Below are 16,673 nucleotides of genomic sequence, written 5' to 3'. Positions count from 1 at the left end.
AAATGGCATAAAGAATGGGATATGAATCATTTGCATCACGGGCAACCCATTTTTTAAAGATGTGTTGGGTGAGAAATCCCAGTTGTTTTCTACTACTTCCAATATATTGGCTTCTGAACAGATTTCTTCAAAGGATACTAGAAACAGTCAACATTGTAAAGGGGTTGGTAATGTGTCTTTTTTATGCTCTTCTCGTCTTCCCATCTCTCTCTGCTCTTTATTCTTCTATTCCACGAGTGCTCTCTGCACCACCTCCCCTCCCGCCCGCACCTTCTCCCTCTACCTGGAACTCGTGAGTCAGGCCAGCGCCTGTTGTGGCCTGCCTGGGCTGGGTCAGGCACCTACTGTCACCTTCACACCACCTCCTCGAGGACCTGACAAAAATCCAGAATTCTGGCCTAGAGCGCAGGCATACTGAATCCCAGTAGCTGGAAAGTGCGCTTAGGAGCCTAGATTTTACCAGGATTCCCGGGTGAGTCCTCATGCACGGTAACGTTTGAGAAAAACTGGCTCCTCAGCATCTTTTCTAAACAAGGACGGCGGTCTGAGCTGGGCCCAGGGCTTTCTAAAACTGCTTAGGTCTCCATCCACCCACGGCACGGCAGCACGGAACATCTGAGCTGGCATGCGGGCACCTGTTCCGTTTTCAAGCTGACAGGTAATGGTTACGTGCAACGGCAGCCGACAAGGGCCGTGTCACGGATTCCAGGCCTTTCCAGACTCACTTCCTGACAAAAATGCCGTATCCTGCCCCGCACCTGCTTTTGGGCATTTCCTTGTTTCTCCTCAAATACAGAATAACTGAAATCAATTGAGGTGATAACAAGTGAAGCTTCAGTGTGATGTCCTTCCAGGTAATATTTTCCTAATATACTTTCGATACTGTCCTTCAGAGGAGTTCATATAAAATGTTTGGGGCTTTCTGGAGGGACCTCTAGGAGTTCCCAATGCGAAAGTCAGCATGGGTGTTTAGACCAGTGTCCCTTCTAAGACTGAGGGACAGATGGGTGCTATGGGGACCCTACCCGTCTTCACCACCAGTGATGGCTCTGCCCTCTTCTGTGGTTACAGAGCTAGCCCCCTGTTCTTCGTCTCAAGTAGGAAGGGGAAGGGATTCTAGACCCCATCAGAAATGTCTGACACCCTCACAACGATCGCCCCACTGCAAATGCACCAGCTTCGTGATTGCTTTCTTCTTCAACTGACAGATACCCTGAGCAAAAAAGGACACGAGTGCTGTTGTCTGAGAGCTCACACCCAGCTATGGACAGATGCCTTACTAAGGTCAGCTCTACTGTCACGCATAGAGGAAATGGAAAGAATCCTGCAGTGTCGCATAGTCATTCAGGTAAGACTATAAAAAATTATTGTTATAATTATCTGCATATGATATTCTCTTAGTAAGGATGACAAGGTAAATAGGAACTCGTGACCTGACTTTCTATCATTCTTTGAATCCCAGAAAGAATGAGGAAGAATAACCCATTTATTTAAACCAGTTAGGTGAGTAAATGCAATCAGTTTCTATGACCCACATATAAGCTTTAGGACACATTTTTTTGTTAAGGCTACTAGAAAAAATAGGCAAAATAATCTATGGCTACACAAATGAGGGAGAGGAAAGTGAAGAACGGGAAACTCTGTTCTAGTATTGTTCAGGGTCCAAAAATACTTGTTCTTTTAAACTTCATCCAACTGTGTATTCAAAGGCCAAGGAGTTCCAGACTTAAGAAGCAGGGGTGCGGCGGGAGGGAAAAGGTACAGCACTTTGGTCATCAGAGCTTAGGAGATTTGCAAATTCGGATGGTTGTAATATGCACATATCTCTACTCCAAAGAAAAGGGATGACTTGAAGGGACATTAAAAAGGAATGAAATATGAAACTTTCTCATTCTTAAAGTGTACTTCGAGTTTAAAAAATACATTACTTCAAAATAAACGTTGCATATACATTAAGTGAAACTAACTGAATTAAATTTGAAATTAATCATTAAATCACGAATAGTCAATTTTCTTACTATCAAAACAAGTGTAATGTGACTTTTTTATCAAGAAGTACACGTAGACTTGTATATGTATATATGTGTATACATGTTTGCATGTAATTCTGTAAATAAGCAAATGAAACAGAGAAATATACATACGGGTTATTAATCTGAGTTGCTGGATGGGGTTTGCACAGAGGTTGAGCTGAGTAGCAGGGGGTGATGTGTGGACAGGAAGGTGAGAAAAGAAACAGAAAAAAAAAATTATTAAACATCCAGCATGTTAGATATGACCTCATACATGAGCATTTCTAAATTATATGTGTGGGTATATATATATATGTTTTTAAATAACACTGAAACTTCGTTTTGTTTGTTTTGGGATGAAACTATGAAAAAGAACAACCATAAAAATCTTAAAAAATAGCATTCTATTCCCTTAGACCCAGTGTTAGCCTGCGTTCATCCATCTTCTTCCCTTTACTCTGAAAGTGAAACATTTTCAGAAGAAATAATGTTTAGTTTTTTTTAAGGTTTTATTTATTTACTTATTTATTTTCTGAGAGAGAGGGAGAGAGAGAGGGAGGGAGAGAGGAGCATGAGTAGGAGAGAGGGGCAGAGGGAGAAGCAGGCTCCCCTGACTAGCAGGGAGCCTGGTGAGGGTTTCAATCCCAGGACCCTGGGATCATGACCTGAGTGGAAGGCAGGCACTTCACCAACTGAGCCATGCAGGCGCCCTGGGTTTGTTTGTTTTTAATTGACTTGTGCTAACCATGTGTTCTCTGGGTGAACCCCCAGCTGTATTCCAGAAGTACAGCTGCTGACTATAAAATACTGCAACAACCTGATCCTCTAATTTCAGACACTAAGGCTGAGACTCAAATTTGTGTTTACGGAAACAGAAATGGGAGCATTTCACATTGGGCAGGATACCCTGCACTGTCGTATTTTAGCAACTGCTGTAATTGTTTCTAATAATCATTTTAACTCTTGTTCACACGTCTTCGCAGCAACACTCACGTGTCATTTCGTGAGTTTGCTGCGTTTTAACTCCTTCTCCGGTCTGCGTACCATGTTCTCTCCCCAGGGACACGTGCTCATGTGAACGAACCAACAGATAAGAACTACGATGGCCCTAACCATATTCCATATTTTCCCAGCAAAGAATCCCCCTAAGCCATTGCTCAGGAGCTGTAATTATAGCAATAGCCTCTCTGGCCTCTGTGGCCAGGAGCTCTATTTCTCATGGTAGAAGTTCATAATGTTATCATGCAGTGAAGGAACACACTATTTAATTATTTAATTTGATAGTAAACAAATATATATATTTTTTGGAGTTTTAAAGTAAAAACCCACAAGATGCTCTCTTACTCATATGAGAAAGTGCTTATGAGGCCACAGTGTGGACAGAGGCTGCAAGGACCAATAAATCATCAGGTCAGGTGCACGCTCGGGACCCAGACGTGTGTCTGGAGTGCAGGCGGGTGATGGGCAGGGCGCCCTCTGACTTACTCTCGTAGTGGATGAGGAAGCCCACGCTGGAGCGGCTGTTGTCGGTGGTAAAGAGCAGGTACATGAAATGTCCCGTGCTGATCAGGAACTGTGGAGCCTGGGTGCCGTGGTACTCTCCAATCAGCGGGGACGAGTTGGCGGGCCCGTCTCGGACCTCCAGAGTGTCATAGTTGACTTCCGTCTGAAATCTGCGGAGATTTGTATCCAGTCAGAAAAGCAAAGCTGCATTAACTTATAGACATTTCCCAAATATCTTCATTCATTTATTGCGAACTGATGTATATCACTATAAATAAAAGATTTAGAGTTACGCAAACTTAAAAAACACGTGGGCACATATGATATTGAAGCATCAGTTTTTCTAGAAGAAAAGATAGACCCTAAACCCCTCCCTCTTACTGAATACTCAGTCATGTAACATCCCAAACGCAAAAGACGGCAGTCTTTAGCTCTAAAATAAAAATACTGTGAACCAGGTTAGTTTTTGGAGAGATGAAGAAAAGAAGGAAGGAAGGAAGGAAGGAAGGAAGGAAGGAAGGCAGGCAGGAAGGAAGGGAGGAAAGAAGGTAAGAAGGAAAGAAGGAAGGGCTAAATTAAAACCGGATTAGTGAACAATTAATCATTATACATTTTTGAACTATGTTTCATGATCCCCTGTTCAACTTGATTATGGATATCTTGAAATGCACACATGAACAGAAATGATCTCTTAAAGGAAGAGAGTAATTCAAAATACATGACAATACTTTAAGTACTTTTCAGGAAAAAAAAAAATCCGGTGCCTTTTTAAGCGGCATTAACTCTTTCTGGACACTAGAAGATTTAGCATATTGCTGCTTCAGAAACGAAACACTACTTCAATGATTTGAACAGCTTCCAAAAAGTGCTTAACTTTTCTTCGAGAAGGACGTTATGCTTCCAGAGAATCTGCCCCAATGTTATATTTATAGATAGTTGCAGCCACTTGGGTCCTCTTCGAAGCAATGAAGACACCATTCCAGGCACCGAGACAATTTTCTAAATGGGCCCATCTTGTCCTCAAAGAGCTAACCTGGTTTCCAAGTGTTCGGCTGTGCTCTCAGGGAGCACCTTACACCCTGTGAGCCTCTGATTCACTCAGTGACTTTCAGACTAAGACTTCGGTGGAAGCCTGTGTCGTTATCCCCCATCCTCTGCATCAAATAATGCTGATGGAGAGGAAGAGGGAGGGCGAGTGCAGGCTCTCCTGGTTTCATGGCACAAAACCACAACGAAAGATGCCGAAAGCATCAGGCTCTGCTGGATTATCGCTGAATCACATATACTCCTCTTAAAGCAAATGGACAACGATGCCCTATTCTTCCAACTAACTTAGGATGGCCCTGCGGCCCCGGATCTTCCATAGAGAACTGGAAACACTTGCCCTTTCCCATGGCTGGGCCAGAAGGGAGCCACAGGCTGGGCATCAGGGAACCAATGGGGCAGCTTCCTCTTTTACTTTTCTAAAACGTCCTTTAAAGACCCTGTGGTTTCTCAGTGATCTGTATTTAAATTCAAGAAGTTTGGATAAGCATGAAGTACAACTCATTTGAAAAATTTGTGCTACAGTTTTCACATCTTCTTTCTGGAACAGCAGCTAAGACTGAGAGAGTGCCCATCACAACAGCTGGAAGATTCCCAGGGCAGCCTCAGGGAGAGAACTCTGAATGTTTTCCATTATTAGGCAACATGAGGCACTTTGTATAACAATAACATCAGTAGGGACTTTTAAAGTTGTATTTACAAACACGTGCTTTATTAGTATGTCAGCCCTCTGCTGCAGACATAAATCTTTAAAGAGTAGTGTAAGAATCACAAATCCCTGAAAATACCAGAAGTATTGGCTCTATTAATGGAATTCAGCAAAATATCACAGTTCCATAATCTTGCAAAGACAAGATGGAGAAAAATTACATGTCTCTTTGTTCAGGCAACTGAAATTAGAATGCTGATACCTTGCACCAGACCAGGATGTAAAGTCACAATTTTTACTAAATGATTTACATTTGATGTGATGCCAGGAATCAGGAAGGACTCTGCTCTTCCCCCTCTCAATACCAGAAAGTTATGAAAATTAATAAGGAATCCAACTTAATTTACTCAATATTATAGTGTTAATTTTTTCTCAACGATTAAGTTTATATGCAAGGATCCATTCTCCAGTGTAATGGATACATAAGACAAAATTTTAATTTTCTTCTGAGAGATTGTCCTACTGGAGATTATTATGTTACTAGACATAATAAAGTGAACAATAATTTCAAATACAAATAATGCTAAATGATAATGCGACTCCCACTAAGAATCTTCCTGTATATATTATTATTAATAGAAAATTAGTGGAAAACAAACAAAATAATGTAGCAATGTTCATCTGCTTGAGACATTATAATATCCTGAATATTAAAACCCAAACTCTTTTAGTCAAGAAGAAGTTCATTGTTAGAGGAAGCTTAAAATTGCTCAGAGATTAAGCTTAAAACACTAAACAAATACGCCTCCTATTTTAAAGCATAGATCTTTTTCTTTAAGCATATATCTTTTTGAAAACATTTTTGGATGTTAACCATCCAAGCAATTTTATTGCAGAGATAAATGGAAACACGTTTTACCACGGAGAATTCAAAGAGCATGATTCTTTTTTAAGATTATCGAATTCATTCTCAAATAGCAAAGCCAAACAGCATTCCAGTGATAGAACCACTCACGGGTCACTAATTTGTCGCAGGTGTGCCCGCTCTGCAAGCTAAAACATCACTAGGACATGAAACCATTTTCCTGGGCTGTTCCAGAAGGCACCTTAAGGGACCACGTGGGCTTCCATTTGCAATCACCCGCCAGGCAGTGTCTTTTAGCCACAGGTCCAAAACCCTGTGGGTTTTGTCTGCAGCAGGGCCAGCAGTTGTGAGCTCTGGAGAATGATGACCTGGGACTGCCACCCCCTGACTCAAGCCTGTGGAGAGGACTCAGCTACAGCCTCAGAGGGTAAAGTTCAAGAAGAACAAAACTTATCAGGCAAATGACTATTTCTTTTTAAGTGAACTCCTTTGGGGGAACCAACCGAGAACTGTCCTATTTCTAAGTCTCACGATCCGTTTAAGTAAACACATTGGACATGCATGGGTTGTTAGGTCCAAATTAAGGAAGAGAACTTTTTTTCTTACCTATCAAAAGTTATTTTGATAGAGTGTCCTGGTTTTGCTTCAATGATCCATTCACAATTTAAAGAATCTTTATAATATCCTGGCCATCCGGGAGGCAAAATGAGTCCGCTGGAAGCTGTCAGGTGTCCGCCACACGGGGCTGAAAGAGAGTTCAGGGGTCAGCAGGTCCCATCAAATACACAGGGATACATCACTTCACCGCCCGTGCGCACAGGGATGTGCTTCTGTCTTTACGGACTTCATGGTTGCAAGTATTCATGCTAAAAGTATTCCCAAGTAAGCGACATTGTTCGAAAGCAGAGCACATCTATCCCACATCCGGGCATTTATCATCAAGCCGCAGCAAAGTTCCTATGACCTGAAAAGTCAAGGTGTAAGTAGGACATAAATGACTCCCACGAATTGTCACATCCAACCGTCCAAACAAATTCATGAGTACATACCATTGATACCCAAATTTCATGTGTGTTTGTAATTCCACAAATATCTATTGATTAGCAAAGTTGCTTCACATCGGAACAGAAATTCCCTGTGGGGTGTGTGTGTGTGTGTGTGTGTGTGTGTGTGTGTGTGTATGTGTATGTGTGTATGTGTGTGTACATGTGTGTGTATGTGTGTGTGTATGTGTGTGTGTGTGCACAGATACGATACTTAAAGATGTGTGTTGTGCTTATTCAGTTTGGGCTGTGTTTATTTTATTAAATGACTTGCCACCTACATCATACTAAATTAGTACTGAATGTTAGGGAACAAAACAAAATTTTCAAATTCGATAAACATAGAATTAATCTGCATCAGTCCTTTTGAGTGATCCGTGATTATAAAGAAGAAAAGAAGTTTCAGGAAGGTGTGTGCTTGGTGCTCAGGAAAAGGGGTGTTGCATTTCTGTATAATCTACAGGAATTTATTTTATTTTATTATTATTATTTTTGAAAATTTTATTTATTTATTTATTTTTTAATTAATTAATTTATTTTTTTTATCAGAGAGAGAGAGAGCACAAGCAGGGGAGCGGCAGACAGAGGGAGAAGCAGTCTCCTTGCTGAGCAAGGAGCCCCATGTGGGGATCCAGGAGCCAAAAGCAGACACTTCACGGACTGAGCCACCCAGACGTCCCTAATCTAAGGAATTTTTAAATAATGACATGTATTTAACATGTTTCTGTCCAGCCACATATTTTTTTCAGATTTTTCTTCTCAAACTTCTTTGCTTTCTTTGTAATCAAATTTGTAACTCTACCGATATTAAATAAAACATAAACATGTCCCTAGTTTTAAAAAATCATTTTTGAAAACATAAGTCTTTTATGGAGAAATAGCCGTATGCATTAAAATACTAAAAAATTATACATGATTTCAACCAAGTTTTGAGGCTGGAGAAAAACATCTGAGAGAAAAATCTATAAAGGTAATCATGGTGGCTTCATTTATAATGGAATAATAAAAGGAAAAGCAAACATTTATGAAAAGTTTATGACTATATATTGGAATATGTCACAAATACATTTGAAATAATGTTCTGAGACTTCGTTACTAGGAGTAACTCTTTGCAATTAGAACATTACATTATACAAAGCAGAATACAAAATCATAATAAAGCATAATCTAAATTCAATAAAAAAAAATCTTCCGAGTAAAAGGGAGGTAGAATTTTAAAAATATGCTAATGGTGGGAAAAAAACGGATGGTTGCTGTGCAGATCATGTTTTCTTGATACAGTTTCTTTTCTAAATCAGCTGTGATAGGTGGACATTATTTCTAGAATTAGAGATATTTAATGGGAAATCAGAGTTCTTTTTATGACCTTGAGTTCTTGAAGAAAACTTTCATTACTTTATACATTCATAATTTAAAAAATAACCTATTTTTGCTAATTAACATTTGAAATTTTTTCTAGTTAAGGTCTTCCATTCATATTTTTAGCCTTTTTTCCTATGCTTCTTGACATGTTGAAGCAAATCCTTTTTAGAGTAGGACATAAGCAAAATTAAACAATTTTACTTATTTTGTGTTTTACTATCCAAGGATATATATGAGAAAGACATAGAGCAAACACAGATTTTTTTAACTTTGCTACATGTGACCTTTCTAAATCTGTGTGATGAATTGTTTTATTTTTATAAGCCCTACTTCCCACCTAAATACATATGTGTACATTTCCTTTAGTTCAGTAAAGCTTTTTAAAAATTTTGAGTTGTTATATTTCTTGGAATGTGCCAACATTGTCATACATCACTTTTATTAATATCTCATCTTTTACATATCACTTTACAATTTACAGTGTATATTAGAACTTGTATCACTTTATCCTAAAGAAATAGATATTTTAATTTTTTTATTGTAGGTCAACAGAATTAAACAAAAAAATATTAAATGATGAAGTCAAGTTTGTCGTATCGGCCAGCTTAGATTACGTCATGGTGTAGTAACAACTTCACAATTGTGCTAGTTGTGATGAGAGAGATTCATTTTTCACACAGGCTACATGTCCAGGGCTCCTTTCTTTTTCTTTCTATTTTTTTTTAAATTTAATTTAATTAATTTTTTAAAGTTTTTTATTTTTTATTTTTAGATTTTATTTATTTATTTGAGAGAAAGAGAGAACTTGAGCAATGGGGAGGGGCAGACAGAGAAGGAGAAGCAGGCTCCCCACTGAGCAGGAAGCCTGATGTGAGGCTGGATCCCAGCACCCCAGGATCATGACCTGAGCCGAAGGCAGATGCTTAACTGACTGAGCCACCCAAGTGCTCATCATTTTATTTTTAAATGATCTCCACACCCAATGTGGGGCTCAAACCCAGGAGCCCAAGATCCAGAGTGGCACACTCCATCCACTGAACCAGCCAGGTGTCCCTAGGGGTTCCTTTCTTGACCTAGTCTTGCAGGAGGCAATCAAAGGTATATTCATACATTGACTATATCACTTCTATTCATTCTTAACCGGCCAGAACCTGAAACAGGTTTCATCAAACCCCAAGGGGGCCAAGAAACGCCATCCTGCTTGATGGAGATTCAGATTACCCAGTGAACAGCACCAATGACGCTCCTATTCACATGGGTGAAATAAATGAGTGAGGTCTTTTTAGAATGCAAACTCGTGTTTGGTTCAGTGTGTATTTGCACTGATGGACTACCCAATATCATATTTCTAAAATAAACCCGTTTTGATTACATATATATTTTCTATAGCTTATTTTTTTTTAAAGATTTTATTTATTTATTTGACAGAGATAGAGACAGCCAGCAAGAGAGGAAACACAAGCAGGGGGAGTGGGAGAGGAAGAAGCAGGCTCATAGCGGAAGAGCCTGATGTGGGGCTCGATTCCATAACACCGGGATCACGCCCTGAGCCAAAGGCAGACACTTAACCGCTGTGCCACCCAGGCGCCCCTATAGCTTATTTTTTTTTAATTTAATGGCTAGGGTGTATTACACTTAACACTGGCTTTATAAAATGATATACAAGAGTTAGTGCATCTTTTGCATTACCTGTGATAGTGTTCCCAACACTCAACTTCTCTGAACTTGGAAGATAGAGAACTTCCTTGCACACCTCTCTGGTGCTTGTTTCTTTCTCAGTGTCCAACCTTTACACTTTTTTCAGATCTCTTTTTAGGTATTTTGTTTATTTACATTTTGCACTTTTTATTTGGGTCACTTTGAGTAATTTATATTTTGCTAGGAAGTCACCAATTTCATTGAATGTTAAAATTTGTTGCCATAGAATTGACAATGTATTCTTGTATACTCCCTCCCCAATTAACTTGCGTTTTTAGTGACAATGAGCTGCACTGATATTTATGGGCAAGCTAGAGGCAGAACAAGTAAATAGAGATAAATCTTTCATCCAGGGGCCAAAAAATTTATGTCCATGATGTGCTGGTATCCAGTAAATTCTGCCAGAATAAATAAACATAATTTTTAAAGGAATTGCTTTATTGTGAGACTTTCACTCTTTATGTAAAGTTATTACTAGTAGTAATAACTTATTATTTTATTATTATGTAGAATTTTTATTTTTGTAACCATGGTTATTTTTCTTCGATTTCGCTAAATACCTGTAATTGTCTTTTCTCCTAATTTTCTTATCAGAATCATAGAAGCTTTGTCTATTTTATTGATATCAAAAAATAATTCACTCTTACATTATTCTAATATTTGATTTTTATTAATATAACATTCATTTTTTCCCCAACTTGTTAACATTAGCAATAAGTTCCTTTAATTTGTGTCTTTCTGCTCGATACTGGGGCATTTGTCTCCTAGCATAGGCTTCCTGTCTCACATTATCATAACAGAAAGGGTTCTCATTGACGGGGTAGCATATGACTTAAGGCTTGAAGCTTTATCTTTAGAGTATTTTTCTGTGGTTCTATTGGTATAATATATTTCCACTGTGATTGGCATATGATCAGCACATGTAGCCTAGACCTTATGATCAAGTAAAGAATTGATTATAACAAGTAATATGTGAGAAAAACAAGAAATGTGTATAGTCTCTAAGGAACTTGAGATTCCTTCTGTATCTCTTCAATTAAATGTGTTTGTGGTACCAAATCTTTCATTTCCCATTTGATTTTTTCCAGCTAGAGCCAATTAATTCTGAAAGTAGATTTCTGTTTTGCTTTCTTTTCTTTTTAAGATTTTATTTATTTATTTGTCAGAGAGAGAGCAGGAGAGCACAAGCATGGAGAGCAGCAGGCAGAGGGAGAGGGAGAACCAGGCCCCTGCCAAGCATGGAGCCTGATGCAGGGCTCGATTCCAGGACCCTGGGATCATGACCTGAGCTGAAGGTAGACGTTTAACTGACTGAGCCACTGGGTGCCCCTGAAAGTAACATTTCTACTTGTCTTCAGCAAGGATATCGATCGGGGTATCTAGCTAGTTATATTAGCAGAACACCTATGTATACTCCCTGAAATTCACCAGGGCTCAATAACTGGATTTCTCAGTATGAGTAAATTTTTAAAAAATATTTCACCATTAACTAGTCTTTTGTGTTAACAGTTTTCTGTGTTAATAATGCATAGCTGAGTTTTGATTGAACTTCTCTGAAGGTCTCTTCCAAATGGTGCGAGAATGGTCCATTCACATTTAATAGGATTCTCCTTCCCTCCCTCTGATTTTATTTTAAACATCACCTGCCACTTCTTAGAGACACTTCCTTCCCCTGACCGTGCTGATGAACATACTTGCCCTGCAGTTTGTAACACATCTGCACACAACATTTACAGGTAAGCACACCAAAGACAGGAGAACCACGGCCAGGAGAGAGCAGAGAGTAGAAGGTACTGTCTTTTTTTTTTTTTTTTCCCCAAACTTCTTTCTTATGAAATTACCCATGCTTCACAGCCAATAGTGCTATGCTTGGCTGGAGCAGTACCGGCAAATATGTCTACACATGACCTGTCGTGAGTATCACTTGAGCACCCATGAGTGTCATTTCACTTATTTATAAAGGATAATTGCCTACCTATTTATTAACACTAGATACGATGTAGCATTTAAAAGCTGTACATTTAAAATACGTGATAAAAATAGATAAGAATGGAAATCCTCCTATTGTGCTCTTGCCCTTTAATTTGTCAATTTTCCACCCCCCAATGGTGCTCCTCGTCCACCGAATGGAGCACTTCATGAAAGTGTGAAAGTGAGAACATCTTTATGGAGCTTTAGCAGGACCCTGATGCTTAGATGGAGGATGATAACTTTGGCAGTAGGGCTGAAAGATGAGATTGTGAATCATGAGCCCACTCCACCACACTGCTGGTTAGCTGGTTAAGGAGTTCACTCTGCCATGGTTGGATTCTGGTTCTGCTTAGACTGCCCGCATGGGAACTCTAGGTCGATCATTCTACAGAAGAGAATAACCTTCAACTCTAGATTATATTTGACACATTATTTCTTTTGAATTTACTTATTGTAAAATAAACACTTACTGACCAAAGACAACTGAGAAATTTAAAAATAGACAGTGGGAAAAAATCACCCATCTCTGGCTAACATTTTGGTGAACACTCTCTTTTCAGGCTTTTAAAAATTCTTACCATGAGATACTTGAATATTTATATGTTTCCAAAAATGGCATATTACAACACAAGTGGTCATATTATCTGGTCTTTCACACAATAATATATGATGAACATCTCTGATGTTACAATATTTGTTTGTGGTGTGTATATCCCGGTGCGTGAATGTGTGATGATTTATCTAACTGATTCTCTGTTGTTTAAAATTGAGTTGTTTGCACCTTTGGTTGTTATGTTAATACTGCAAAAAGCATTCTTGGAAAAAAAAAATCTTTTCAGAGTTGCTTGAATATGGCCTTACAACCAGAAATACAATTTATAGCTCAAAAACTAAGAAAAAACGTAAGATGCTTAATATGAATTTACACCATGATACCATAATTTCATACCCTTCACAGCATGGCCAGAAAATGTCAGTTACTCCTCAACCTTGCCAGTAATACTTCTTATTAATATGTTCAAACCTTTGCCCATCTGGTAGACAAAAATGGTACTTTACCTTTGCACTAAAATTTGTAATTTTTGCCCATTTGAAAAGGCTACATACTATATGATTGTAACTGTGTGACATTCTGGAAAAGGCAAAGCTATAGAAATAGTAAAGAGATCAGTGGTTCCCAGGGCCTGGGTGTGGTGGGAGAGGTGAACAGGTGGAGCACAGGATTTTCAGGGCAGTGAGACTACTCTGTGTGATACCAGAATGAGGGATACATGGCATTACACATTTGTGCAAACCCACAGAATGTACAATGCCAAGAGTGACCTGTAATGTAACTATGGACTCGGGGTGATGATGATGTGTCACTGTGGGCTCATCAGTTGTAACAAATGAACCATCCCATGGGGATGCTGATAGTGGGGGAGGCTGTGCTTCTCTGGGGACAGGGGGTGCATGGAAAGTCTCTATATCTTCCACTTAATTTAAACTGTCATATTTTAAGATGTATTTCTTGATATTTACTGGAGATAAGTTTTTTTTACAAAAACTTTTCTTAGCTCAATTTGTATGGGCCATTTTGATAGGGTGTGAATATATATTCTAAGTAACTATATTTCATCTGAGTAAACATTGGAGGTAATATGTTCCTTATTCCTCATCTGCCGCCCCCCCCCAGTTTTCTTACACAGTTAACCAGAGCAGAAATGTCAAGAAGAAAATTAGTTAGATGGTATTTATATCAGCTACATTAAGGGCAATAAAACAACATAGCTACTAAAAACTATGCCATTGTTATAGGCTGAATTATATCCCTCCAAAATCTGTATTTTGGATTTTTCATTCCAGCACCTGAAGATGTGACCTTATTCAGAAAGAGAGTCCTTTTAGATGGAATTAGTTAAGATGAGTTATTAGCGTGGCTCTGATCTAATGTGACTGATGTCATTAGAAAGAGGGGAAATTTGGGAACAAAGGTGCTCTCACATGGAGAAAGCTAAGATGACGCTTCTGCTGGCTGGGCCCCTCCAGAGACACCAGCGAACCCCCAGAAGCTGGCGGAGAACCAGAACGGATTCTCCCTCTCAGCTCAGTGGGGACCAGCCCTGCTGACACCTTGCTCTTGGATTTCCAGCCCCCAGGACCATGAGACACTCAGTTTCTATTGTTTAAGCCACCGGGTCTGTGGTGCTTGGGAACAGCAGTCCTAGGAAACCCACACGATTGTTTGTCCCTTTGTTTGTTAAGTTTGATGCTCCATTTTAAAGGAAAATCACTGGCAAGTGATAGGAGACCCTCACCTTCGCAGCGAGGCACGGTGGAGCTCCAGACGACGTTTCCGTCCTGCAGGATGCAGGTGATGGACTCCGACCCCTGGGTTTTGACAAAGCCATCATCACAGTGGAAAGAAACCGAACTCCCAAGTAGAAATCTGTCACCAAAACGTCGTCCATTTATGGGAATGCCAGGATCATGGCACTCATTCTGACCAAATGCTAAAGGGAAAAAAAAATTGAACAAAAATACTTCAATACTAAGTATGTGTATTTAAAAAGAAAGAAGCCTACTAATAAAGCAATTTATTATTCTAAATTTCAGTTGTACATTTATAGATCGATAAATAAATGCATTAAACAAATAGAATATTGATACCTAGTGAGAGAGAGAGAGAAAGAGAGAGAATAGATGGATAAATATGTGTAACTATCATCTCTACCACATTTCACAGTTTGAAAGCACTCTTCACACGCACCAAGAAAAACCAGAAATATGGCAGGTGCTGGAAGGGATTTTGGTTCAGACACATCTGGGTTAGAATCCTGGCTCCTGTGTTTTTTATCTGCCCCCGGGCAGATATTCTGATGATATGATTAGATATCCTAATTTACAGATGAGGAATGTCTAGCCTATATCCCAGCGTTACTGTGATAGTAAATGAAATAATTCCTGGCAAATCTTAAGCACAGTGTCCAAGAGAAGTAGGCAGCCAGTAAATTATGATTTATAACTCATCATTAACATTGTTACCTTCTTTTATTCCCTCAACAATGCATTTAAGTAGATGTTCTTAAATACAATCTGGTTGGCAAATGAGGACCTTGAGACAAAGAAAAGAGCCCTCTTAGCAAAATTCACTAAGTATATCCTAGTGCTGGTGTTCTAATCCAGGGCTCCACACCCCAAATGCCTCAATCCTTTTTAATACACTATTTTGGTGCATGGAGGATGTGTTGATGGATGGATGGCTGGATATAGGGATGGATGGATGGATGGATGGATGGATGGATGGATGGAAGGAAAAAGGAAGGAAGGAAGGAAGGAAGGAAGGAAGGAAGGAAGGAAGGAAGGAAGGAAGGGAGGGAAATCAGAGAAAGAGAAAAGACACATGAGAGCTAATCCCTACTATAAGGCTGACTGAGATGCCAACCTCCATGGGGTGATGTAGTGTTTAGGATGACGGGACAATGCTATCTAACTGTGCTACTCTCACGCTATGAAGTGTCAGCCTGGACCCCACACGCCACATACGTGTAAATAAAGGGGGCCTGGAAGTGGTGTGGGGGGAAGCTTGCTTACTGGTGTAAGTGATGTTGAATCCCCTGCCGGTCGTGGAGTGGTCGGACTGAAATTCCAAGCGGACTATGTGTCCACTGCTGGCCAGCTGCGAGGGCACCTCATGGCCTGAGAAGGTGCCCAGGACGGTTATATCAGAAATCCCATCATCTTTGATCGCGAGGAAATCAAACTGGGGCTCCACGTCAAAATCATTAAAGATGAGGTGAATTCTGCTTCCTGGTTCGGAGATGATCAACCAGACACAGTTCATGTTGTTGCCGTATTCCTCGGGATAATTGGGTGAGAGAATAATTCCCGATGATGCAGTAAAGTTGAAGAAACACGAAACTGTGAAGACACACATTTTCAAACAATTTTGCACATGGCCAAATAAGTGGCCACATGAAACTGACTGATGGCTTCCAACTAGAAGGCAATCCACACTTGCAGAGATTTACAGTCGTTCAACTAGTTTTGAACTGGTGATTCTGTACCATAACTTTTCTTCTTTCCCTAAGTTGTAAATAGACTATTTCATGGTACACACCACAGCCAGAGCCCACACATAATCAAGTATAGGAAACTTGGGGCAAATATTGGAATTTCTAGTTACAGCTTCCTGCCTTCGGAAGAACAAACATTAATATGAAAATGTGTCTGTGTCACAGGAGCAATTTCCAGAAAATAATATTGGTTCTGTTTAGTCTTCTAGGATAACTTTTCTCTTTATATTTTATGTTTGCCTTTAAAGTTCACTTTCTCAAGTTATTTATTTTTTTATTAGTTATAGGGTAATGATTAATAAATAATAACTCAGGAAATCAGACCATGTATTGGGTGGATAATATAAAAATCTCTTGGAACATTTATCTTTTAAGGGGGTGTACTTAATATCAGTTTACATACACATACACATACATACATATGCACACGTGTGTGTAATATATATATATTTCTTTTTTTTTTTTTTTTTT

The 16,673-nt window shown here is 39.3% G+C and overlaps 1 protein-coding gene across 1 annotated transcript in view; it reads right to left on the bottom strand.

The window, feature by feature from the left end:
• Nucleotides 1–16,673, bottom strand: part of CSMD1 (CUB and Sushi multiple domains 1) — a 1,580,412-nt gene that overhangs the window by 372,795 nt on the left and 1,190,944 nt on the right. Inside the window, exons 15-17 of the mRNA XM_040643176.1 lie at nucleotides 14,445–14,639; nucleotides 6,680–6,818; nucleotides 3,498–3,685 (exon numbers count right to left, since the gene is read on the bottom strand). Of these exons, the coding sequence (XP_040499110.1) occupies nucleotides 3,498–3,685; nucleotides 6,680–6,818; nucleotides 14,445–14,639 (522 nt within the window). The remainder of the gene's footprint in view (nucleotides 1–3,497; nucleotides 3,686–6,679; nucleotides 6,819–14,444; nucleotides 14,640–16,673) is intronic.

The sequence above is a fragment of the Ursus maritimus genome, unplaced genomic scaffold (assembly GCF_017311325.1).
Source record: "Ursus maritimus isolate PB19 unplaced genomic scaffold, ASM1731132v1 scaffold_28, whole genome shotgun sequence".
Lineage (NCBI taxonomy): Eukaryota > Metazoa > Chordata > Mammalia > Carnivora > Ursidae > Ursus > Ursus maritimus.
This window is presented reverse-complemented; position numbering and strand designations above follow the sequence as displayed.